We start from the raw sequence: 27,066 nt of genomic DNA, 5'->3' as shown, positions 1-27,066 counted from the left end.
ACATTAAATGTAGGTTGATCAGTTGCTTTACATGCCATATAAGCTTTATGATGTTTAGTCTCCACTGTACCTTCATTCTCTGTCTGTGCCTCAACTCCACCCTCTGTTCAGCCAGCGAGGCGCTCATCTCTCTCAGCACAGCATGGACCTCTTGAGTGCAAGTCTCTTGCTGGTTAGAGAAACATGTTGATCCTCTTTTCTGGGGCTCAGTTTGATTTTCAAAAGGAATAATATCATTATAGACTCTGTTTGAAGCTGAGCTGCGGAGAACTAGCATATGAGCAGCAATGGCAGGAAACACATTGTCAAGTTCATTCTCAAAGTGGAGATTTTCTATGCAGTTCCTGTGTTAATCTGAGCCTTACATAGTGTCTCATTCTTATCATTCATTACCAGTTAGCCTATTTAAAGAGGTACCTGCAGGAGATCCACTTTGATAGCAGTGATTACTGATGACTCAGAACCAAAACATAGCTAATATACTCATACTGTATCTGAAATTTGGAACATAGCTCACCATCTTTGACTAATCATAACACTAAATTATTACTTTGTGTTATTTTTGGAAATATAATGATAACTTAATGACTGAAATGGGAAATATCTGAAATAAAAATCAGTGTTTTATATCTCCTGGTCGAGAACACTGTTAAGTTCCTAGAAATACAGGATTGACGTCAAATTAATAATTTAAATACTGAATAACATATTATGAAAAAGAAAGTGAAGGGAGTAATAAAAAAAAACAATTATCCAGTAATGTTATGTGGCTTCTTGCAGGTTGTAAATTGGCTGAGATCAGCACAGACTTTAACCCCTAAAGCAGCAAAACAAACGTACAAGGACACGCTGAGAGGACACGCTCATTGCTCTTAACTGACATTAACAAATCTCTCATAATGTAACAATTTGACGAAATGTAGAGCTTCTGAATAAAACATGGAACTATGAAACTGCGTTGTGTTTAATAATTGTGTCACAAAAAAATCTGAAAAATGAACGTGATCAAACAGACAAACAGAAGCACTAGAGAAGCATTAGATCACCTGTCTGTCTATTAGACGACAAGATTGAGTTGTGGGGGACAGAAAAGGCCTTCCGGGTTGGTTAGGTATATTATCAGAGCTGTCACTATTTGGAGCTTGTGTCTGTTGAAGGTGGCAATGCTGTTTTGGTTGTGGTGGTGACTATATGTAAGGCATGATTGGGATGAGGGATGTCTTCACTGAAAACGTATTTTTTCCTTGGGCAAAAGGTACTTTACTTTTATTTCCAAATACAAGTGTGTTCATTGAATATGACTTAATCAGCTTAAATGTCCTTATTATTTCTCAATGTTTATGAATAAAATACAAGTACAGGTATGTTGGTCAACCATAAAAATACTTTTGGCAAATCTAAAAGAAAAGTCAATTGATAGAAAATTTCAAATACATTTTCTTTTAGTTTAAGTAAATGAGAATTAATTGTAACAATGTATGTCATCTGTAAACACGTTTACATATCACTGTATATGCTGGATAAGTACTGTAAATATGTTGTTTGTCAACCAGTGTTAATAAAAAAATAATTATAGACTTTTAAAAATAATTACTGTTACACTGCTGCATTATACCTGTACGAAAACTATCCTTGTGTTAATCTACAGACGTAAAAACAACACATCTTTAACCTCTGTACATTGAAAAATATATCTTTCAACATGCTAATACATGAAGAAAATTCAGACTTACACATAGTTCATAAGATATCTAAGTTATTTCTAAAAAAAAAAAAAAGTTGTCAAGGTACAGTACATGTAAAGAAATGAGACTACTCAGGTATGTGCAGGTACTCAACTTCAGGGAAATATTTATTTTTACACCACTGCCCCCTCCTGGTAATTCAACAGAACTAGCTGGGAGTAAAAGATGTACACAACACATGTCCCTCTATTGTTGTCCGAAGCACTAAATGGGATCAGTGAATCTGTTTTCTGTTCTTAAGCCTTACATTCAGCCCTGTGTTCACTGCTTGGCTTCAGTTTACAGTCCAGCTTTGAAGCATCTTCTTGGAAGGACAAACCTGGATTGAGAATATTATTATAGAGTTTGTGACAATGCCAAAGACACATTGGGATGTTTGGTTATTTCGTCAGCTTTCTCAAACATATAGTTTCTCAAACACATTAGTTCAGAATTACTCAAACAGTTTTTTTTATTTACTGTCTATTGTCTCTGACTATGAGCATTACTTTTTTTTTTTTTTTTAAAGAAGAAAAACAAAAAAATAAATGAACCAGCAGCCACAAGTTGCTTGTCAATGACTCTTCCAAACATGTTTTTTTTAGATTAGGTATATTTGAACAAACATGCATGTTTTAACAGTGTTGTATGTTTACATTGTAGGTATCACTTCAGCCAAAAACACTAAACCCTTTCGTAAGCATGCATGATAAAGACAAGAGGTAAATGATGTGTTTTTCTTCATTAACTTCTTTCTGACCTTAATAAATGAATGGGTACATTTTAAAATGAAGAATTTAGATTGACTCAATCAGGCACCGATTTTTTTTCATTTTACGGGTGAATATTTTTTTTAAAAAGTCTCAGGGAAAATTGCAAAAAAACGCAGGTATTGTCTTTATTTCATCTTGCAGGCAGAGACCCAGGCAGAACAAGATTAATTGGTGAAAAGCCATCTAATGGTTGGGCTGAGAATACCATGATAGAAAAAGTTGCACGTTTTTAAATTAAAAGGAACTTTCAGTTTTGTAGTGATTTAGGCCAAGCTTTTATCTCTTTGCTGATCCTGTCCAATAATCCTGTCCAGCAGCCTAAATGCTTACATGTCTGTTTTTATTTGTTTTACAAAAATCTCCACCTGCTTTCTTTAAACAGTCAAATAATCAGTTATTGAAAACAAAATAAAGGCGGTGCTGCAGTGCTTGATCCAATCCACACCCACCTACCATTTGGCAACAGTTCGAGGTGTTAAAATAGAATATTCAATCTTCTGTAGCCTACAGCTAAGAACTCCTGGTGAAAGGGCATTAGCTTATAATGTTGAAGCCTGATACCATGCCTCAAATGTGATGTATATTTGTGTTTAAAATTAGCAGTATAATAATACAGTTATTATTGTCAGTAAGAGCCAATAAAACATTGGAAATGTAAAGTAAAATCATTGTAACTACATTTTAATACCATCTTTACTGAATGCCTGAGATCATATTTTCACCCTTATTCAGATAACGACAAACAAGTGGCTAGTTTTCTTTAAACAAGTTTATGAAGCTAATTATCCGGTGTAATAACACGAGGTCCCTTTAAGAAAGGGGAATTAAAGGGGGGGTGAGGCAAGAGGACTGTGGTTTACTTCCTCGTAGACCTCAAAATCAAAACAATATTCGTGCGCGATGGGCGAGTCTGCGCCCTCGAAAGGACATTTCCTTATCTAACATTGGCTTACAATATCAGGGAGCCCCACGAACAGCGTGTGCTGCAACATGCTTCAGCTGAACGACACGGTGGAGCCGGAGAGTCCGGGCGCTGCCATTCTCCACCCTGCAGAGACAGAGGAGGGGGTGGAGGTCGCTTTCACGCCGCCGGAGGCCGGAAGAAGCCTCGGACACGGAGCCTCCGTGGCCTGCTGTCCCCCGTTACAGACGCTGACACCCTTTCATGTGCACAACCCTACAATTCAAGCGAAAGTGAAGGACTATTTCGTGTTCAGGGTAAGTCATCCACGTTCAACCTCTTGCATCCAGTCTGATTTGTTTTGAATGAGATCCTATGTGTATTTGTCTTCAAATAATCCATTTTCATTGGTTTATGTTCGTGGAGTTAGGCTTCTTGTGGAAATTAAAAGAATATCTCAACCAACCTTGCATAGCAGTGTGTCGTCAAAGCACTCGAGTCTCTCTGAGATGATGCTGATGGTTAATGTTGTGCGATGCTGATCTCAGCCAGGTACCATTGAGCAGGCTGTGAACGACATCCGGACTGTGGCACTCCCTTCAGAGGATGGAGAGGTGCTCAGCGTTTGGCTGCTTGCAGAGTGAGTATGCACAGCACATTACTGTTGTATTATCAGACTGAAACGTGAAGCAACTTACAGACTTTATCTTGAACAACACTTAACCATACTGATAAATCCACTGTTCATATTAATTTTCATACTTTTGAGATTTAATGGGCAAGAGGCTAGATGTTTTTTTCCTCCAGTGACCTGATGAAGTTTTAACGTTTTAATCCTTATCATTTGGTTTTAAGCCTTGATTAACTCCGGTAACTCAAACAACAACAACATCATCGCTTCAAGTTAAAGTTTTAAATTGTTCTTTATGACTGTCAGAACAAACTGGCATATATGTCCATTTCTACAGAGTTGACCACTGGAACAATGAGAGGGAGAGGCTTGTTCTCATCACTGATCGGTAAGTGAAACTGATATTATGTGAACAAATAGGCTAGAGGAAACACTTTACAACATTTTATATTTCTGCTGACACACCATTTGACTACCTTTGTTTGTGTTTTCAGGTCCCTGCTGGTGTGCAAGTATGACTTCATCAACCTGTTATGTCAGCAGGTTGTCAGGATCTCTCTCAATGCTGTCGACACAATTTCAGTAGGCGACTTTGAGTTCCCACCCAAATCCCTGAACAAGTAAGCCAACACATTTTTTGTCCAACAGCTAAACAGTATCTATTGATTCTGATGTATTCTACTCTGATTGGTGTCATGATTCTTTTTTGGTACGGGAGGGGAATAAAAAGTGACACATTGTATGTCTGTTTCAAAATGGTATTTCTCTCTAATCAGATGAGGTCTGGTTTGCTGATTGATTGATTTGACAAATTTAATGTCAGACATCAAAATCAAACGTATCAAAGATACAAAGCAAAATGAAAAGCATCAAAACACAATAGACAAAAGACAATGTTCAAAGTAATTAAGGAAAAATGATGTGCCTGAAAAGGAGTAGGAAGAAGTATAGAACTTATTTCACTGCACCCCTTTTCCATAGCGCAACAATCACTATATACCAAATATCTTCCTATGTACCCCATATTCTCTTATTTAAATCCATACAAATACAATTTACTATACTATATACTGCACAGTCCACTGATTTTCCATAAATATAAGTTGATATACTATGATTTTCTACAAGCTACAGATTCATACAACCCATACATCCATATCTACACCGATATATCCGCTTGCAGAATTCAATGCACTATATTCACACTTCACATATCCATACAGCCTGGCACAGCACATCCACAACCACACACCCGCCACAATCCACATACAAACACCTTGATACAGGCAACCACACACACACACAAACCCCTGATAGTGCCTTTGTGTAGTTATCTTAACCTTAAAACTCACTCTACTCTCATTCTGTTGTTTTGTTGCAGAAGAGAAGGCTATGGGATTCGAGTCCAATGGGACAAACGTCCCCGGGCCTCGTTTTTAAACCGCTGGAACCCCTGGTCCACAGACATGCCCTATGCCACATTCACAGAGCACCCCATGGCCCGTGCTGATGAGAAGGTGGCCTCCCTCTGCCAGGTATAATCTTTTTGGCTTTCTCTCAGTAAAAGCTGAAAATGTAGTTCAGGGGCGCCTGGTTTATTCTAGCGGATTCAGTGTGTGCTCCATGTGCAGGAGCTACAGTTCTTGTTGCTAAGTTATCATCAACTCTCTCCTCCCAACATTTCCTGTCTTTCTACTATAAAATGTAACAAATGATGACAAATGATTTTATTCATGACATTGATGACATGTACAGGTGTTTTAGAGAGATGTCCGTGTGTCATTTTTTCTTTTCTTCTACATACAAAGTTGGACAACTTCAGGACTCAGCTGGTGCAAGCAGTAAAGAAAGCCCATAAGGAGCACCCCATCCCAGGTAGGGCCAACGGCGTCCTGATCCTGGAGAGACCCCTGCTCATCGAGACCTATCTGGGCATCATGTCCTTCATCAACAATGAAGCCAAGTTGGGCTACTCTATGACCCGCGGAAAGATAGGCTTTTAAAAATCTACTGCTCTTGTAAATCACAAAGGAGATCAACCCATGTGTCTGTGTCACACTGAGGGGAAGCTGCTGCTCGACTACAGTGAAATAAGAAATGAGTCTGCGTCTGTGTGTCTGAGATGGGCCAATGAGAGGTCAACACGTCCTTCAGTCATTTTTGCAGACGAGTGCTCAGTGTACTGTATGTAGACGATGCACAGCTCTGCATGGACTGTCTGCTTGTGTGTTTTTGCCCCCCTACTCTCTTTTTTCTCTAGGAGTTTCTTGCACATTTGCAATTACGCCCATGGGCCTTCATGAGTGTATGTGACATTAGAAAGAGAGAAAGGACACAGCACTCTCAATAATTCATCATCCTTGTACTTAAAGGTCCCGTATTATGCGGGCCGGGGGTATATTTTTTGGTTCAGATACTTAATTTATGTGTCTACTAAAGTAGGTTTACAATCGTTTATGTTTGAAAAAAGTGTTTGTTTTCATGTACTGCCACTCCTGGCAGGCTCTCTTATCTGCCTGTGTTTCTAACCTCAGAATCCCCCATGAGGTAAAAAACAAAACAAAAAAAGGGTCCCCATGTGTGCCAAGTCTGAGCTGATTGGTCGTCTGATCTGCTCTCTCGTAATTATTCAGTCGTTCGGCTTTGTTCTCGGTTATGTCCCGCCCCTTTTACCAAATTGGGAATGCTACAGTCCTCAGTCCTCGGGGATCTTGTGCTTGCTACAACGAGCCAATGGGCTTAGATCAGGGACATTTTTGTCTTGTGATGTCACAACACACATTTTCAACGAGCGTTTCATGTGGCTATTGCTACTGCTAACACAAACGTGTAGGAGAAGCCGCGTTTCCGCAGACTTTGAATTTTTGCAAATAGATGTGCCCAAACATGCACAAGAAACCTGGAAAACACACTAAAGAGCACATAAAAGCAGAATATGGGACCTTTAACATATAAGCATTTTAATGCTCCTTATTTAAATACTTTTAGACTGAGTTTATAAACCTATCACATTATAATGGAGGAAAAGACCCCAAAACATTGTTATGACTTATCCTGGTCCATGCACTCAGGATGGTTTGAAATGTATGAAGGACCTTCCATTCAGAGGGCTAAAAACATTTAAAACACAATAGCACATGCCACTACTACTTTGTTTAAATTGAAGATAAGACGCACCACATTTTCAGAGTTGTATTTTCAAGGTTTAAATTCTGTGTTCTTTTAAACTCTTTTCTGCAGCAGAAAGAGCTAACTGGTGGAAATCAGTGAAACGTGCATTCAAGATGTAACACTAGCTGAATGTTTGATGCTGAGATACATTCTGATGATTTCCTGGAGTAACAGCTGATAATTTGAGTTTACAATGCTCATGTCCTATGATTAGTGTCACTAGAAACGTTACTGACAGAGGATGCTGTTCAGAGTCTACTCATCTTTATTGAGAAGCTCTGGGATTATCTATGGAAATTACACCTGGATGAATAACATGTTGTGACCTTTCTCTCTTAATGACCAATGTTGTGCTTTCAGTGGTTATAGAAGAAATGAACTGTCTGTTGTTGCTCAGAGTAGAGAGCTCATATAACACCTGAGGGGGATGAATAAACTACAATAACGTCATGTTCTTCTATGATTCAGGTGTTTCATGCTACATGAAATTGTAAAACTTGTCTTTATGTTTGTACATTTTATCAAAAGTTCTGTAACTTGGATTGAGGCACATTCAACATAGATGCAAAGCTTTGCTTCAATTAATTACCACGTACTGTATGTAGTGACTTCTTCTTTTCAAACTTGTACTACCAAAGGTAATAGGCCACACTTTCATGCTAAGCAATGCCAATGAATAATCATCTCAATAATGCCTTCTCCTGGTGAACGTGCATGCTCCTGCATGTTGAGTTTGCATGACAGATGTTTTTTTTTTTAGTCTCATTAAATGATTAGTTCTTTCTAGTCAGGTATTATTTATTTACATTGACAGAGGGATATTTTATGAACACTTCAACAAATGCTGATTGTGTTGCCAGTTCTGAAGTGTGTTATTAAGAGTTGGAATGATGAAGTCATCATTGTGAACATGCACAGGTTTATTTTTTGTTCCTAATGTTTGCAGCCCAGTAGCCACCTTGGAAATAATAAATGCTAACATGTTCTGATCGAGACTTTATTTCTCATCTTTGTGAAGAAGTGCACTTACATTATGTTTGCACTGCAAATAAGTACAAGTTACATTTTAAGCTTGTATAAGAGAGATAGCACTTAGACTGATAAGACCTTTAAATAAAGTAGGGCTCTAAGATATGACCGGTTTGTTGTTTGCGGTCATACTTCCTTCCAATTTTTATCGTAATGGCTCAGCTAATAAATCCTTCCAGTTATGATGTTGAGTTTCCAGAGAAAGCAGAATACTGCACACGTGTCACAAAGAACTGCAGTGCAATAAACAATGAAACCTCAGTGGTGTGTCTTCGGTCCACTGAACAGACTCAAATATGAAGTGTTTGTGAAGCTTTGTGACACGTCAGGAGTTGAAACCTTTTGTCACAAGAAGGAAGTAAGCTGCAATTTAACCCCAATAACCCACAATTTCCTGTTACGAATTCAGTATTTCAGCATGCTAATCTCACTTTAAGAAAAAAAAGTGTGAGGGTTTAGTATTACCATCTTGAGTCCTCCTTTGACCTTTTGTAATGTCTACGTTATTATTGTGTTGTGAAGTGAGGCATTCTTCCATTTTTGGATCCATGAACTGAAGATTCACTGAGCTGTACAAACTTTTCAAAAGGCTTCATTATTTATAAGAAAATTTATTCAAAATAGTTACACAATATAAACACACTAAACACTAGATAAGAACAATCATAAATATTACCAAGGATACCTTGTAAACTATCTTTTCACAGTGTTTGAAGCTACAGCTTTATTGTTACATTTTACTATTGAAAATGGGATATTGGTCCATTATTTGCTCTTCAGAAGGAAAGAATGCAATCCATATGTTTTATGGAACATCCCAGTGACCAGCACTGAGCGCTCCATACACACCGTTGTGAACGCTTTCAGTTAAATATGTAAAGGTGGAGATTTTTCAGGAGGAGTGCTGGGACCAGTCTCTTAGTCATCCCCTGTATACATTCACCACTAAGTGTGTATGGGTAAAAAACGACAAAAAAAAAAAATAGAAATCCTTTTTTTCCCCCCACAAGTCCTGTGTTACTTTTCCTCTTGCTCTGTATCCATGTAGCACAAACATAGCTGCTCCTTTGAGAGCAGGATCAGAGAGTCTCCACTGCAGTGCCAGGCTAGTGAGTGGACCTGGAAACCACCTGGCAGGATAGAAGGAAGAGAATCAACTTTGATGATAATACCAATATATAAACCAAACAAAAGTAAGAAACTTGTTGTGCTTGTGAAAAAGTCACCGTTTGCCACCAACGTGGATGTTTCGTCATGCAGCTGTAATAATATTGTCATCGGTCTGCTAAACCTGAGAACACCTGAATGAAGCTGTGTGTTCCAGCTGCTATCATCTGTATGACATGTGCCTCTTTTACACGTGCACTGCACTCCTGAACGTTTTCTAACATTGTCCAGATGGAGTGTAGTGCATTAGAGCTGTCAAAGTGCAGCTGATTATGACGATCTGGTGCAAGGGTTAGTGTGAAACATGGTTCAGCACGTACCAGGTCCTGAATCTTCCGGACTTATCTGTAAATGATCAGTAGTTCATATGTCCAAAGGGCTTCAGTTACGTTACCTTCAGTGGGGACTTGGACAGATACGCAGCCTGCAGGGGACCACAGGTAGAGTTTAGAGTTGCCTGTACACAGAGCCAGCCGGGGGCGCTGTGGGTCCCACTGAAAGCAACGCACGGCAGAGGACTGCTCCAGCACAGCCTCCAGTGTCATCTTCTGCATGTCCCACACCCAGACAGCACTGGCCATGTTGTCTATAGTCAGAGAAAGACAGATTCACATTAAAAGGTTCTTGGTGATGCAACGAAAAATCAGGTAAAAGTAAAAAGTTGTGAGAACGCCTACCATTTTTGGTGGCCAAATAGCGACTGTCTGAGCTAAATGACAAAGCGGCCACACCGATCTTTGGGTTGGCTCGGTCCGCATCTGGTTTGGTTACAGAAATTTGAACTGGCGGTGGGGAGATCTCATCTGTTGTAGGCGGAGTTTGTGATTAGACATGTTACATGACCTAGTTTTTGGTAACCTAAAAAACAGTCTTCAATACATTTGCTCTGGGTGTTGAAGAGGGTGGTGCCAATTGAAAGGTTGTGTAGCGACAGGTCATCACTTCCAACAGCTGGTCTTCTCTCCACTTCCTTATACACAACCTAGAAACACAAGATCACAAGAACAGTCAACTTTTGAAGTGCAGAGATTCCAAGCTCACCGTGAAGACTCAGAAATACTCACAGCCTTCGTGTTATTGATGGTAGCTGGGTGCTCAAACTGCATGATTTTCTTCCAAGTGATATGGTTGAGGATACGGACCTGATGAAAGAGGTTCAGATCTGGTCATTTCCTTTTATAGAAAATGGACACAGCACATGATAGTACACACTTCAAATGTATAAACATGTTGTTATGCAGAACTGATTTAATTTAAGTCACTTAGGTCTGACAGCTGGGTCTCAGGTTTTCTGTTTGGGATGATGCAGGGGTAAAATAGTCAGAAAACATTGAACTCTTTAGTTATTCCAACTCTTCAGGTCGAGTCTGACAGTTGTGGAGAAGCAAAAAAAATAATGGTAAATAATTGCTTAACGTCCCTCATGTAGAGGCCTTTTCGTATTGAAAACACTTAAAGGAACAATATGTAACTCTGACACCTTGCATAGCACTTATGCAAGCTCATTGACTCGTTGTACAGTCTATGGTTGTAGCAAGCACAAGCTCCCCTCAGACTGACTAAAGCGTTCCCAATATGGTAAAAGGGGCGGGGCATATCCGAAAAAAGCAGAACGACTGACCAATTACAAGAGAGCAGATCGGCCGACCAATCAGATCAGACTTGACACATGGGGACCCTTTTTTCTCTCCTCATGGGGGATTCTGAGCATTAGAAATACAGGCAGATAAGAGAGCCTGCATGTAGCGGCAGTACATAAAAACCAGACACTTCTTTTTTTTTTAAAACTGCGAGTGTGAACGGCCTTTTAGTAGTTGCATAAATTAGATATATACTCAACAAAAATATAAACGCAACACTTTTGTTTTTGCTCCCATTTGTCATGAGATGGACTCAAAGATCTAAAATTCATTCCAGATACACAATATTACCATTTCTCTCAAACATTGTTCATAAATCTGTCTAAATGTGTGATAGTGAGCACTTTTGCTTTGCTGAGACAATCCATCCCACCTCACAGGTGTGCCACATCAAGATGCTCATCAGACACCATGATTAGTGCACAGGTGTACCTTATACTGCCCACAATAAAAGGCCACTCTGAAATGTGCAGTTTTGTCTCACAGCAAAATGCCACAGATGGCGCAAGCATTGAGGGAGCGTGCAATTGGCATGCTGACAGCAGGAATGTCAACCAGATCTGTTGCTCGGGCATTGAATGTTCATTTCTCCACCATAAGCCGTCTCCAAAGGCGTTTCAGAGAATATGGCAGTACATCCAACCGGCCTCACAACCGCAGACCACGTGTAACCACACCAGCCCAGGACCTCCACATCCAGCAGGTTCACCTCCAAGATCGTCTGAGACCAGCTACTCAGACAGCTGCTGAAACAATTGGTTTGCATAACCAAAGAATTTCTGCACAAACTGTCAGAAACCGTCTCAGGGAAGCTCAACTGCATGCTCGTCGTCCTCATCGGGGTCTTAACCTGACTCCAGATCGTCGCCGTAACAGACTTGAGTGGGCAAATGCTCACATTCGATGGCGTCTGGCACGTTGGAGAGGTGTTCTCTTCACGGATGAATCTCGGTTTACATTGTTCAGGGCAGATGGCAGACAGCGTGTGTGGCGTCGTGTGGGTGAGCGCTTTGCTGATGTCAATGTTGTGGATCGAGTGGCCCATGGTGGTGGTGGGGTTATGGTATGGGCAGGCATCTGTTATGGACGAAGAACACAGGTGCATTTTATTGATGGCATTTTGAATGCACAGAGATACCGTGATGAGATCCTGAGGCCCATTGTTGTGCCATACATCCATGAACATCACCTCATGTTTCAGCAAGATAATGCACGGCCCCATGTTGCAAGGATCTGTACACAATTCTTGGAAGCTGAAAATGTCCCAGTTCTTGCATGGCCAGCATACTCACCGGACATGTCACCCATTGAGCATGTTTGGGATGTGCTTGACCGGCGTATACGACAGCGCGTACCAGTTCCCACTAATATCCAGCAACTTCGCACAGCCATTGAAGAGGAGTGGACCAACATTCCACAGGCCACAATTGACAATCTGATAAACTCTATGCGAAGAAGATGTGTTGCACTGCATGAGGCAAATGGTGGTCACACCAGATACTGACTGGTTCTGAGTCCCCAGACCCTCAATAAAGCAAAAACTGCACATTTCAGGGTGGCCTTTTATTGTGGACAGTCTAAGGTACACCTATGCACTAATCATGGTGTCTGATGAGCATCTTGATGTGGCACACCTGTGAGGTGGGATGGATTGTCTCAGCAAAGCAAAAGTGCTCACTATCACACATTTAGACAGATTTATGAACAATGTTTGAGAGAAATGGTAATATTGTGTATCTGGAATGAATTTTAGATCTTTGAGTCCATCTCATGACAAATGGGAGCAAAAACAAAAGTGTTGCGTTTATATTTTTGTTGAGTGTATGAACCCTAAAAAAGGCATAATATGGGACAAGACCTGTGTCTTTAAAACGATTACCTATACTTGTTTTCATTGTGCTGTCCAGCCTAACTGTGATATGTTATTTCTCACTGTCATCAACCATAAACATGAAGTTTTAAGTATTATTATGTTGTTGCAAGCTTAAAAGTGATTTTATATATTTTTGTCATCAGACATCGTTGTTCAGATGGTGTCCATACTTTTTCATCATAGCTGCCGATGGCCAGAAACTGGCTGCTTGGGCTCCAGGTGACAGACTTCACACCCAGTGACCACTCATAGGCACTGTAGGTCGACAGCAAGCGGCCGTCTAAGGAGTACATCAACACCTTGTACTGCAGGGATGATTAACACACAGGAAATGATTATTCATCATGCTGTCTCTGTCCACAGTACACTTTGTCACTTGTAATACTTTGACAAGAAGGATGGATCACAACAACCGGTGCTTCCCTGAAGACAACATTAGTGGGTCATCTCTTTGAACGTTCTGCTGAACATGGAAATGTCAGGGTGTCAAAAAAAAAATCTGTATGTAGCACTATAAGTAAATACATTTTCAACAAATAACAGCTTTGTGAAACAATAAAATGTTTTAATTGTGTTTGTTTACATACCAACACTGATAAGAAAAATAAGTCGAATGTGTAAAAATAGTCTAATCTTGGATTATATGTTCATGTTTTCTCATTATAATGACTGATATTATAATTCATGATTTGATGTGAAAAGATGTTGCACCTACTAAACCGACCTCAGTGGTATTTAACTCTTAACTGACTGCTGGCTGGCTCAGTTTATTTTCCAGAGTGGAAAATAAACTGGCTCGAGTATTCAGTCCTGAAACTTCAATGGTGATCAGTGAAGGATAAATAAAAAGTATGGGAGGTCTTTAAAAAAAGCTAACAGGTCAGAAGTCATGGCATCCTCTTCTTTCACTGATCTAAAAAAATCTCTGAAGTCAGTGACTCACCTCCAGACAACTATCCCACACTGCCAGGACACAACCATTGGGCGACCACTCCAGCCCTGCAAGGTCCTGAGTCTCAGTCTCAAAGTGCTGCAACAGAGTGTAGAAAAAATCCATTTCAACAATGCAGAAAAACTCTGTTAAACGTCTTTGCATGACTTTATACTGTAAGACAAAAACAAATACTATATGTGAAGCATAGGAGCTGACGAGTTGCCCTGGGTGGGTGTGTGTGTGTGTGGGGGGGGGGGGGGGGGGTGCACAGGTAATACTTTCTTCTTAAACTTTGTTTGTCCCTGTGGGGCAATTCAAAGGCAGAGAGACGCACCAAGCGGTCGACCACAAGAGCAGTGACCCGCATACACCACTGAAGGAGCAGGGACACATCGGGGGCTGGGGATCAAACCCTCAACCTTCCGGTTTGAGAGATAATGACTCTACCAACTGAGCCACAGCCACCCCAAACTAACCAGTCTGCGTGCAAGGCTGGCACCATCATAAAGGAAGCATGAAGCTGACTGAGGGGAGTTATGCTGGAGGGACGCCTGTAGCTGGGTGTTTCAGGGGACAGAGCACGCCGAATTAAGGCAAAATAAAGAGACATCGCTGGGGTGATGATAGTTAAATAAAGTTGGGGGTGGGGGGAAAGTGTCTGCTTACCCTTAGTAAATGCCAGTCATCACATACAAATACACTAACGTAGTCTTTGCAGTCCCGACGCTCAGCCAAAGCCATGTAGCAGCCGTCTCTGCTGAAATCTATACCTGTGATTGAAAGATGACGGGAGAAAGAGAGAGAGCATTTTACAGACATGTCAGGTGCACATTATCTCTAAACAATAAGAATCGTACAATGACAAAGATACAGCCAGAAGAACAAAATATAACATACTAATAAAAACAAGACTCAAATAGACAAATAAATGTCTTATTATATCCTCATCGAGCCAAAGGAAAAGTATGGAATAACATGCTCATTCTATTTACTCAGTAATGAAGCTGTTATTGGAGGATGCATGTGTATTTCATTCAATCTAATAATGTGACACTTTGGCACCACCAGCTCACTGGTATGTAACCATCATGGCCACATTATTTATACGACGGCTGGGAGGATATACGGGTTTCAGAAGGGCATAGTATTGCATGCGGAAAATGGGGAGAGTCACAGGCCGTCATTTTTCCCCAAGCTGCTGACAGGCCTGTTATGAGGAGCATGCCCCCTTTACTGAGGAGGGGTCCAGCTGTCAGCAAAGAGGACTACAGTTTGGCCACATATCCTGTGCCACAAGGTAAAGAACGGCATGTGAGTCATGGGGCACGCACAAGAACTAAGACCCCCCCGGCCCTGTCCTCAGGTACTCCATGTAATACGCACAAAGTCATGAACCATATTCTTGTCATATATACCCACCTTTCTGACAGGCTTTGGGATACTTGATGTAAGACACTGCTTTAGTGCAGAGGGACCAGACGGTGACTCTCAACTGTGAAGGGCCAGAAAGAAAACAGAGAAAAACACAAACTGAGGATCATCTCTACATGAAACCAAGGCAAGCAAACAAACGCTGCCAAACAATGCTACGAACATTACACAGTCTATTTAAAGCCAGAAAATATTTTAGGCCATTTCATTTTCATGATTAAGAAACGCTATATATAGCCAAAAGATTTTCTGTTAAATCAGAAAGACACAAATTACATTTAGCTAATTGGTTAATGTAGGAGTTAGTGAATCATGCCCACAGTAGGGCTGGGAATCTTTGCGTGTGTCTTGGGATTCAAGGTTCTTTTTATGAATGAGTACCGGTACTTACTTCAGGACCTACTCCAGTCATCTGTGAGACTGGCTGAATTTCCCGTTGCTCTATTTGACATTTTACTGATTTAAAGAGCTAGCTTTAGCAGTAAGTGACTGATTAGCCAAAATACAAATACATAAAAAAAAAAAAGATTTTTTGAAGTTTAAATTTAAATCGAATTATTTAAATCTTACAAGAGAAAAATCTCTAATTTTTTCCGACTTCGATTCAAAGTACTGTTTTCATGCCCCTTGTGGACCAACTGTGTAACTCCATCACTGTTTCTAAATGACCAGACAAAGTCCTCAACTTCTCGCTACTCAAAACTCTAAACATTCTGTGAAAAGCTTAACATTGACAATAACTTAACCCAGATATCAGTTTTAATTTAACATAAACAAATATTGGATTGTTGCATTTTGTCGTCAACTGGGGTTTTGAAAGGCATCTGTTCTCTCACACAACAGTCCAGACTTCCAAAGACCATCATGCTTTCTAACAGCTGTGTCCTTAAGGGCAGGGTTGGTAATTTCCTCCAGATACACTTTTTAAGATTTTGGTTGACATTGTCTTTATGTCCTGACAGTAATAAAAAATCCATGAGCTCTGAAAAAGAAACAAAGAAAATCTATCATCTGTAGCAGCAAAAACTTCGACCAATGTCTGCACTCGGTTCGATTTTTATAAGCCAATCAAGCCTCCCTGCTCGCTCTCTACCTCATGCATGCCCACACTCAAAGCATGAGCTAAATCCCCTTCTTGACCAGTGGTGCTAGTGCATGTAAGTGAGGAGCGTAGATTTTTGAGGATGCACAGAGGCAAGGGGGAGAGAAGACGGAGCGCGGAGAGAACGCTACTTTCAAAATAATGCTAGTTTTCAAAAATGACCGACCCTGCCTTTAAGTCTTTGAAGAGGACAGTAACACATTCTGCTTATTTGCACGTCTGGTGAGATGCCAAACCTCATTTCGTTGCACTATACTTGTATATGTGTAATGACAATAAAGTTGAATCTCATCTCATCTCATCTCTGTGAAGGAATATGGGACACAGACATAAAATCCATCCATCATTACACAGATAGCTATGTAGGGCTTAGTGTGTTGTCTAATCGTGTATTTCCACAGTGCATATGTTCAAATGTTGCCGTCACTGACAGATTCAAAAGAGATCATACAGATTCCATTGGAACTTCTGGAGCACAGATCCGAAACCACATCTCATCAGGAGCTGGAAAATAGGACCGGTCAATGAAGTAGCTGAGGCGTAATGTTAGACTTGTGCTACCAGAACAAATGAACAGCAGGTTGTGTAGATGGCAGACGGTGGGCTTGCCCTCAAATGAGAAGCAGCACATGGCCACAAGACGGCAGAACAAAAAGAACATGTGTTCATGCTCAGCTTTGACAGGAGTCATTTAATAGCAACCAGTCCCCCTTCAAACAGAGTAAAAGTAAGTGGCAGCCAAAGGTCCAGCATATTTCAACCCAAGACCCAGTATGAAATGTGGCATCAAGACACCAGGAGCACATGGCAGGCTGTAAGGGGTTATATGTCACAGAATTAAATTGTGTTTTACCGCCCATTAGTAAGAGAACAGTTAACTGATGTTAAAAATGAGACAGTCATTGTCGATCTGTGTTTCCTGTATAACTTTTTTATTGTTTGACAAACCCGGGTTTGATTTTCCACAAAAGCTGCAGGATGTGACTTTCTATGGGCGTTCTTCGACGTCCTCCTCACACAGCTAGTAATGGAGAGCAACAGTTGTGCCTGACTAGATGGAGAAACTAAGATGGAATCAGTTATGGCACTAGAGTCACAGGAAATGCTATATTTTTGAAAGTTTCATAAAGCCCCTTCAAGGACAGAGACTCTGAACAATTGTACATGTGCATAAGTGTTCAGAAAATCATCGGGAAAAGTTTTGCTGCAATCCAACAAGCGACAGCTCACATTAAAAAAAAAAAACTATCAATACATTGGCCTATGGGAAAAGTCATTAAGAATGATCTACCCAGGAGCCATGCAAAAAAAGGGCTGCAAAGGGTGTAAAATGCAGGGCTGTTGTATAATGTGTAATGGAATTCCACTGCAAGCATCACTGGCTCAGCATGCTGCAACTGGTCTATACACAAACATTTAACATTTATTTCCCACACTTTTTAAGAACTTTGCCTTATCTTCTCAATCTGAGCTCCCTCGCTGCCGAGAACCCTTTATACAGGTCCATCTTTAATGCTGTGTTTTATTTCAGGACCTGCAGAGATAAAACTACCAAAATGACTTGTCTTTCATCGTGGTGTACAAGCAGACAGACTGTCACCTGACTGTACTGACCGTCCTGTTTGGTGAAGGCATCCAGCTGTGTAGGCCCTGTAATAACACCTCACTGCACGCTTCCTGGACATCCCCTCAGCCATGGTGTCACGGCAACCAACACCAACACTGCTCAAACACACTGACACTTCTTAGATGCCATGAACCTGCCACGTAGAGAATGTGGGGAGATCAAGCCCCGAAAGGCAGTGTAACTTTAAACTGCGTGGAGGAAGGTTAGCATGAGGAAAATAGGTGAGAAATGCTATTCCATGCGGTGTGGTACGCAACAACATCCTTAGATGGTAAAGCTACACTTTAGATAAAGTATCCTCAACAGGGGTGAGCAGAACCATGGGGAACGGGACTGGGGCCCCTCAGGGTGGCGTGAAAAAACAAACCTCGACAACCACAGCTGCTGTTTATCTATCAGAGAGAGAAAGAGTCCTGTCCAGGCCTGTGTGAGCTTACTGCATCTGGTGATTAGCAGCTACTGTAATTACAGACAAATACATCTTTTTTTTTGTATTAAAAAAATTGATTAATGTAAAAATCGAGATTTTTCTCTACTAAGATTTAAATTGATTCATCATTTAAAAAAAGGATTTTATTCCCCCCCCCAAAAAAAAAAAAAAAAAAAAAAAAAATATATATATATATATATATATATATATATATATATATATATATATATATATATATATATATAATTTTATTTTTTTTCAGTCACTCACTGCTCTTTAAATCAGTAGAATGTCAAATAGAGCAACAAGAAATTCAGCCAGACTCTCTGATGACTTGAGTAGATCCTGCAGTATGCACCATGGGTCAATGAATCCAGAATCTTTTTAAATCAAAAATTGATTCTGAATCCAATCGTCAGCCCAAGAATCAAAATCGAATCAAATCGTAAGACACCCAAAGATTCCCAGCCCTCGTTTCATTATATGTATAGGAATTCCTCATGTGGAGATGCAGCTTGACTTAATTCTACGCCATATGATTTAGAGGGTTCTCTAAATACGACTGTGTATTTCCTTCTATAATTCAACCTGATAAGGCCTTTGAGACTGTTACTGTCACGATGAGCTGTTCTAGTAAACTTCAATTAACATGTCACGACGCAAATAAAAAAATCTTGTTAAGACACTTCTAAATGTGACAAGTGAGGCTAAATTCTACCACCACTTTCCCCTTTTAGTATCTATCAGCAAGTATCCATAAAGAGAAAACCAAAGAATTAGGAAACATTCCCAACAGCACAGCCTGTAGGCAACATGATAACTACGATCAGTTGTGCACAAAGTTACTGACAGCAACTTGGGATAAAAAATATCTATCAGCCATTCTTGTTGCGCGCCTCAGCGAGTGCCAAAGAACGGGCGGGTGTATTTGATGGTATATAGGCCTATCTGTCAGCAGAGGATTACACCGTAAGCATTCCACATAGGAAGCAATCTCAAACCAATATAGCCTATTCCTCCTATTACAGCCTCATGATTGGGACCAAGGAACTGGAGCCCGTCAAAGCACACACATAGGTGTGGGTGAGCCATTGTCCCATGTAGCAGAGCAGCAGCTGCCTACGTTTGCAGTACAGTTAGGTAGCGCTGTTGCCAACAACGCTACATGTTAGCGAGGCTCCAGTAGTACTGGCCAAGAATGCTATCGCTAATCCGATATGAACAATGTAAAAACCATTAGAGGAGTCAAGCTCAATGATGTCCTTGGCTGGAGTTTTTTTCCACCCTCAGTTTATCACCCCTCAGCTGGTAAAGGTGGATTAACATGGATGTGTGAGTGGCATTTTGTGAGGTCCTAAGATAAACAATTGGAATGTAAATAGGAGATGACTTTCATGAAGTCTCACGATACACCACCGAGGGCTTTGAGCATTGTGTCTCTCTACTGAATCTGGGAAATGGCGCCGCCCTGTATTTGAAAAGCGATTTACTGACACACAGACAAATACACGTACACAATCTACACCACAAGCAGCTGTCGCTAAACAAGTTAATATAGCCGCCTGTTTATGAGTGGGGCTGAAATTCAAGCCTGACACGAACACCCGTCTGGCACAGTCTTAATGAAATCTTGGGCTGGGGTGAAGGTAAGTTCAATGGGGCCCTTGGGGGATTTAGGGGCCTAGTTTTTCATTCTCAACAAAAAACAACTTATGAGGTCCTTGACTTTCTGCTAATATTTAGCTGAAGTACAAAGTCGGTAAATACCTTGGAAAGCTACTCTTAAATCCATAAATGAAGCAGAACACTATTTGGGATGAAAGGATCTCACATGTGGACGATTTAAATCAATTGGACTAAAATGTGCATCGCAGTAAAGTTTTTTAACCGTTAGAGGGCGCTCTCCTGCTTCAGTAGCATCTCGTTTGACAACTTTCACTCTGGTTGTTGAAAGAGATTCTCGCATTTGTGCTGAACGTGTTTTTATTGATTAGGGATTTTTTTTTTTTTAAATCCTCAAAATGTTTTTTTATTTTTAACACAATTAAAAAAAAAAAGGTCTGTTCATTTTCTTAAACATGTATAACTTTACATCTCTAGTCATTGTTTGTTTGTTTTCCAGTATTTACATAATGAAACTTATAATGGTAAACGAATAAAAAAAAAAGCAGGAAAAACCATCCCCACAAAAAATGTGATTCATCATATGTAAAGCGTCCATCTCATCAGATGCACTGAAGACGCAGTGTTTCCCCTACCATTTATTTGTGGAGGCACCCAAAGGCGATAGCCCACCAATCCAAGAGGAAAGTTTAAAATACTTCCACCCAATCATTTGTGCGCACTCGTTAGCTTGACATCAGGGAAAATGCAGATTTTTCCATGTGGCTGCCCAACTGGGCCCCGATTTATACAGGGGTGGCATAAAGTTAATTACCGTCCCCATTAATCATATCTACTTCTGACATTAAAGTATCTAAAATACTAAACGGTATCATTTTCACAAAATGAAAAGAAAAAACTGTCAGACAAAAAAAAAAACTTCAACAAAATACATTTGAAGAAGTCTGAGGCACTTTTTATGTTTAACCCTCCGAGTGCCTTCTTCTGCACTGAAGAGCACCAGCAGGTCGATTTATCGAAACCTTTTTCTTCACCCATGCAGCACTGCATGCAACAACAAACTTTGATTTCTTGATTGATTCGAGTCATGCCATGCTTTGGCTAACCTATAAAACCTAACCTATAAAAACGGTTCATAAATAGACAAAAAAGTATTTCATTAAATCTCAGGCTATGTTGGGTAATGAAGGATGGTTCCTTCATTATTTGAGGAAAGAGGGATGCATAGTTGGACACGTTTTAAAGGAGCCTTCACACTGTGAAATAAATCTGCTTTCACATGGCGCTGCCTTGTAAAAAGGGAACATAGACCAAGGTTTTTTGTATTAAAAAAGAGCTGTGCAAGAAAATACAGCGATCAGTGTTTGCAGCCTGTATTGCTTCAGTGAGGCACAATACAGGACGGCTCCCTCTCTCACTTCCTCCCTCTGCATCACGCTTTTTAAAGAAGTAGATTTTGGATATTAAGCTTGGAATGAGGGATGCTCGTGGAACCGTACTCTGATGCAACGTGTGAACGGCTGTATAGCACATAGAGCCGTCTGTTCGTGAGTTGATCTGCCACGAGAGCGCATGGTATTACAAGGTGTAAACGTGCTCGGCGTGCCCCAATCACTCTGCGGTAAGTTAGCAACAAGGGATATGGGAGAGGAGTTGGAACTGTGTTTCAGCTGCTTCTCAATACTAAATGACTCGCTTAAAATCACTATTTTAACATCTTACCAACTAACTGTCTCTAAAATGAGGTAGGGTTTAAAAATAAGGATGTAAAATGGGATTTTACGACACAGTTATCTCTAGCCAAGGCACTTTTAATGACAAGCCATTTGACACAGATACATGGAGACAGAAAACGCTTTTCATTATGATCATTTGAACGTGCCGATTTATTGTTTTGAATGCTTCAACAAGATGACTTTCCTTTCTAAGAACTAATCTGATCTATGAGGTTGCCATTACTCCTGAGAGGGGCTCAGTCTTTTTTGGACCGTTCCTCTCTCTCTCTCTCTTTTTTTTTTTTTTTAGAAGATGCAGACAGACACAAAGCAGACATGCCACAGACACTTGCACTCCTTGCACCCTTCTCCAGACACCAGACACAGTTGTGTGTTTGACCGCGACACCTGTCAAATGATTCCTGGAGTCAGGTTCAGCATGACAGACATGCCCCCCCCCATAATATTCCACATGGCTGCTGCAGCTTCTCGCCCCTTGCAGCATGCGCTTATGATAGGAGTGAATTTAAACTAGGAGTCAAGAGGAACTAAATGCATCTTTATTAGTCTGGGTTTCACTCAGCAGACCTACATAAACAACACTCTCCATCTTTGTCCTTTTTTTATCTTCAGGAGCCTTTTTTTGTTTAGGAGCACTAAGTGTTTTTTTTAATCCTTACACAAAAGTACGTAATGTACGTCAGTGAGATTATTAGGGTCAAAAATATGGTACAAAGAATTTCCATAAGTTAAATAACCCACTACTGAAGGAGTGCTCCATTATATAGGTAACAAACATGAGGAAAACTTCACATTGCAATTTGCAGTGGAGTTAAACTGGGTGTGCTGAACCATTACAGTTATCTGCCCGTACGAAACACACAGTCTCAATCGCTGACTGTGATTCTCCCTGTTGTGATGTGTTCTATGAGTAAGTTGGTCCAGCGGGTTAAGTGGCAGGATCTTTTTGATTTCCAGTTCTGATAGATGATTTTCTTGGCGACAGTTCCAGAGATGAGTCGTGGGTTTCTGTGGTGATCTGTGTTGCGTCTCTGAGTAAGCGAAGCGACGGGGACAGGAGGATTCTGCAGCCCAGGCTTGAGGAGAGTTTTTCAGTGACTGTGATCCAAAATGAGTGAACTGGTTGACAGGCCCAAGTGGCGTGGAGATAATCATCAATGCTACCCTGAGTGTCCATTTTGAACATTTTGCCCTGAGTGATGTGTGTTCTGTGAACGGTTTTGTATGTGTTTTTGAATAAACACAACGACTCCATTCATAAATGTCTCCATTCATGCCCGAGCAAATGTGCTTCACACAGCATAACGTTTAAATAACTGATGCAAAGTGAAGCCAGAGTTGCTGTCAGTCAATGTAATAACGGACGTACCGCGTCAGATTAAATGTGTCAATGTACAGGCCATGACGTGACACACTTCTTCATCTTTGCAAGAAAACCCTGTGTGGGCGAATAAGCTCTTCTTCATCTTTTGCTGGCTTTCAAAGTGTGACCTGAGGTTTCATATCATTGCACTTAATGGAAGAAAAAAAAGTTGACTTCTACCAGTACATCTGCGTTCCTCAGCACTTCAGACAACAAACTTGTAAAAATGACATCACAATTTTTGCTTCAGCGTGCATCACATCGCTGCTTTTCTTCCCCTTTTTCTCTACATTTGGTCAGTTGTTGTCATTGCTATTAGAGCAAGAGGACATCTCCAACAGGACTTGCTGCCAAAGATAATGCCAGGTATTTAACTAGTAGGACACATACACACTGCACTTGTGTTCCAGTGGTATTTGAGAGCGTGTATGACAGAACGCTAACAGGAGGGGAGCTATGAAATCAGGCTGAATACAGCATGCGTCGGGTGGGGGGTGGGGGGGGGGTGGGGGGGGGTGGGGGGGGGGGGGTATAGGGGCGCTCAAGAAAGGCTCTGGTGTCTGTCTATTTTCAGGTCCCCCTTCCTTGTGGGCCAGCAACAGTTGAAACCAGACAAGCATATTCATAAGCACACACTCAAAACACCGGCTTCACACTTACATGGAACTCAGTGGTGTTGAGAATGTGACGTCCGTCTGGACTCCAGCGAGACGAGAGTAGCCCTATCGAGCCTTCATCAATCTTACAGTGCCAGTCCGGCTGTTCCAGAGACCACACCTAAGGAGAGAGACAGGGGTTTGACCGACAGCAGGACAGGCAGCAGTTATCCCTGATGACATCCTTCACACACATCCTTCACTTCCTCAATTGTACTTTCAAAGTGTAAGGAGCTCCAGAGCATCAGAGACCATGAAAGACTGGCGATGGATACCGTTACAAAGGTAAGACACTTGTTGCTGATATCACACATAACAGAATTTGGTTTGTTACCTGCAGCTCTTAGTTTTTTTTTTTGCTATTTAACAAACCATCAAACTAGAGATGGGACTGATCCGATCTAATATCTTTATTGGGTCTGATATTGCCAAAATGTTATCAGATATCGGACCGACAGCGCCGATCCCCGTCCCAGATGAAGGTAGATGGTTGGGCACTTTAAACGTTCTCAGTTTGCACAGTCTCTTATTGAAGAATCAACTGCAAGAAGTGTCCACACATCGTCTCCATGACGACACTGAGAGGAAACTGAACAGCTCCTTCAAAACTTCAGTTTAAAATATTTAATCTAAAAACCCATCAGTTATTTATAATAAGAAATACAATGATGGGTTAACTAGTTTTGTGCAGCCTTACACACAACACCAACAACAGAAATAACATTAATTATGATAAAAAAAGAAAGATCAGAATCTGTATCAGTATCTGTACCGATGCATCAGGATAGGATGAGAAATTGTGCTGATTCAAGTGTTGCATCTCTACATCGAACCATCCTTAAGGAACTTCTTATTAAATGTATAAAATATAATAAATCATAAAAAGAATGAGTTCAGAATTTGAGACAAAGAGTTCGCTGTTCAAAAAAGGTTAGACAGTTCTGGTTGGTCTTTAAGATGAAACAGCAGCCTCTAACTGATTTACACCTTGTGTGTGTGATCCACATGTTTCATCAATATAACATTATATTAGATCAATAAAGCTATTTAAATATAAGACACGTGCACCAATGAAATCCACTGAATTGAAATGGGGGGGGAAAAAACAGCTTCTGAAGGCTTGTTGAGAACTTTCCATCACATCGTCATAAATTTAATACGCTGTTAAATAATGTTCAGCAAGTCTTAATGACACTGTGTTTAAAGGATGACACATCTTTAAACTAAGAGAGGACAGGACCAAGTAACTGCATAATATCCAATGAAACGTAATAATGAAAAAACAACTACCAATCGACAAAGACCAGTGAGATTGATCAGAAAATGTGGTTCACAATAGACTTTGTGTTAGGTCTGCTTATTTCCAGAATCCCTGACACTTTTACATCCTGCTATCTCTGTGACCTACAGTAGTTGAAACTTTTCAAAATGTTTTTAAATACTCATAACGCTTTCCATATTCGCTTGTCATGTCTTCAAAATCATTACAAGATATTTTATACCGAAAAGCAATAAAACTACTAATACGACTCTAAATCATTGTTTATTTTTCAAAATGAATTTTACTATCTAAGCTACCAAACAAATTAAAATCACTTGATGCGTACCCATACTGCTTTTAACATGCTACTCAATAAAAAAGGAAAGAACGCAAACATAATTTTCTGTTATTCAAAGCAAAACCTTATAATTCTGATCCCCATAAACAGTATAGACTGCCACCTGCGAAGCATTTGTCTGATCAATCTGTACGCTCAATGTTCAATTTGTTGATCTCTTATCTGAGCTTACCTGTACAATTCCTCTCTTGTACATAGCACAAAGGATTAAGAGCGAGTCTGAAGACCACTCCATGTGGGATATCTGGTCCAGACAAGTGTAGAGCTGTAGAATCTGCAGGGTGCTCATGTCCCGCACCACCAGTCTGTACTGCACACAGGTCGCCTGAAGAGTTCAGCCCAAATGACAAGTCAGGACAGTCAAGACTTTAAAACACACTTCACTTCATTTAATAAACAACCTGCAACAGCAATAAAAAAGGTTAAATTATTGTGTCATCTAAACCAAACTACACGGAAAATCAAGAAATACATATTTAAACATCTTACCAAATGTTTCCCATCTGGAGAAACTTTACAAAGCTGGTTGGACTGTTTGAAGACCTCGGAGAAATTCATCATACAATACAATTCTTCCTATACAAAACAAAGACACAGCTTACATGGCATTTATCATTTAAATTGCACTACAGATGTCTATGGTACAGTCGAACTCAAACAGTGAAGGAACTTGTCATTTCCAAATATGAACACTTGGAGGCGGTGTAAGTCCAGTAATAATGCATGAATTGACTTCTTGTGTTTTCTTTTCACAGCAAACACAAGACACATACTACAAATAAGTTAAATAAGTCTCAGGCAATACATATCGTTATGTAAAGTTGTAAACAATAATCTGAAAGAAGAATGAAGACACTGAGTCAGTTTGAAAACAACCTCAGCAGAGAGCCAAGCGTCAGGCAGGTACGTTAGCCTAGCTAGCATGCTAACGCCTGTCAGAAGCAATCAAAGCAAAATAAAGCCTGAAATAAAGCCAGTCCAAACTGAAATCTCATATCATTGTACGATCTTACAGTAAGTATTAGGAAGATATTTGCAATGCACGTCGTGTTAACAGTAAAGGCTGCTGAAGCCGATCGTCACCGGACTCATTCAAAAGTCATGATAGCATTTAAGGCTACTTAGTAGGTAGCGAACCTTCACTATCTTCGCATTCGGTAGATAAACGTCTCTTCCCGCGGAAGTTGTGTCGCTTTCGAAGATCCGATGAGTTGCCAAAAGTCCAATAAGTACTTCAGAAAAGTTTTTTTCTTCGCATGGCTGTCCTCGAGTGGCCAAGCTGTCGATCAAAAACTGTTGCTCGATTGTTTGTATGAGTAGATGACGACACGCCCTTGTTGTCCAATCATTGTCGCTCCGCGCGCTGTTGCCTTGTGGGAAATGTAGTTTATGATTCTGTCACTTTATAACCGCATTTAATGTGCGCGCTTGGAAAAGCAACAATATTTTAGAAACTGCTGTTATACGTTTTTTGAGAAGGCCCTAGATTTGCAGTAGCAAATCTGAAGCCAATGTTATAGACTGGAAATGCACTCTCAATTTGCATTTAACAAATGTTCTTTTTAGTTTGCGGTTTATTTGTTTATTCACCTAACACGTTCTTGTTTAAGTATGGAATCACTGAGAAAGCCTACAT

The 27,066-nt window shown here is 40.4% G+C and overlaps 3 protein-coding genes across 3 annotated transcripts in view; 2 read left to right on the top strand and 1 right to left on the bottom strand.

Annotated features, from left to right (window-relative positions):
* Positions 1-3,331: 3,331 nt before the first annotated feature.
* tprg1l (tumor protein p63 regulated 1-like) lies at positions 3,332-8,334 on the top strand. The gene is made up of 6 exons (XM_079358767.1): positions 3,332-3,715; positions 3,947-4,038; positions 4,367-4,417; positions 4,524-4,649; positions 5,411-5,564; positions 5,838-8,334. The coding sequence occupies exons 1-6, from the start codon at positions 3,488-3,490 to the stop codon at positions 6,030-6,032; spliced, it is 846 nt and encodes a 281-aa protein (XP_079214893.1). The 5' UTR covers positions 3,332-3,487; the 3' UTR covers positions 6,033-8,334.
* Positions 8,335-8,824: 490 nt separating this feature from the next.
* On the bottom strand, positions 8,825-26,792 carry wrap73 (WD repeat containing, antisense to TP73). The gene is made up of 13 exons (XM_079358766.1): positions 26,568-26,792; positions 25,920-26,006; positions 25,603-25,755; positions 23,816-23,932; positions 15,263-15,335; positions 14,510-14,613; positions 13,853-13,939; positions 13,080-13,214; positions 10,461-10,538; positions 10,276-10,378; positions 10,074-10,199; positions 9,791-9,982; positions 8,825-9,359 (listed from the first exon to the last, which is right to left on the bottom strand). The coding sequence occupies exons 2-13, from the start codon at positions 25,989-25,991 to the stop codon at positions 9,247-9,249; spliced, it is 1,353 nt and encodes a 450-aa protein (XP_079214892.1). The 5' UTR covers positions 25,992-26,006; positions 26,568-26,792; the 3' UTR covers positions 8,825-9,246.
* tp73 (tumor protein p73) overlaps positions 23,946-27,066 on the top strand; it is a 28,332-nt gene continuing 25,211 nt past the window's right edge. The window contains exon 1 of the mRNA XM_079358755.1: positions 23,946-24,096. Coding sequence (XP_079214881.1) covers positions 24,065-24,096 — 32 coding nt within the window. The 5' untranslated portion in view covers positions 23,946-24,064. The remainder of the gene's footprint in view (positions 24,097-27,066) is intronic.

The sequence above is a fragment of the Symphodus melops genome (assembly GCF_947650265.1).
Source record: "Symphodus melops genome assembly, chromosome: 13".
Taxonomy (NCBI): Eukaryota; Metazoa; Chordata; class Actinopteri; order Labriformes; family Labridae; genus Symphodus; species Symphodus melops.
Note: the sequence above shows the minus strand (reverse complement) of the source record. Positions and strands in the feature narration are given on the sequence as shown.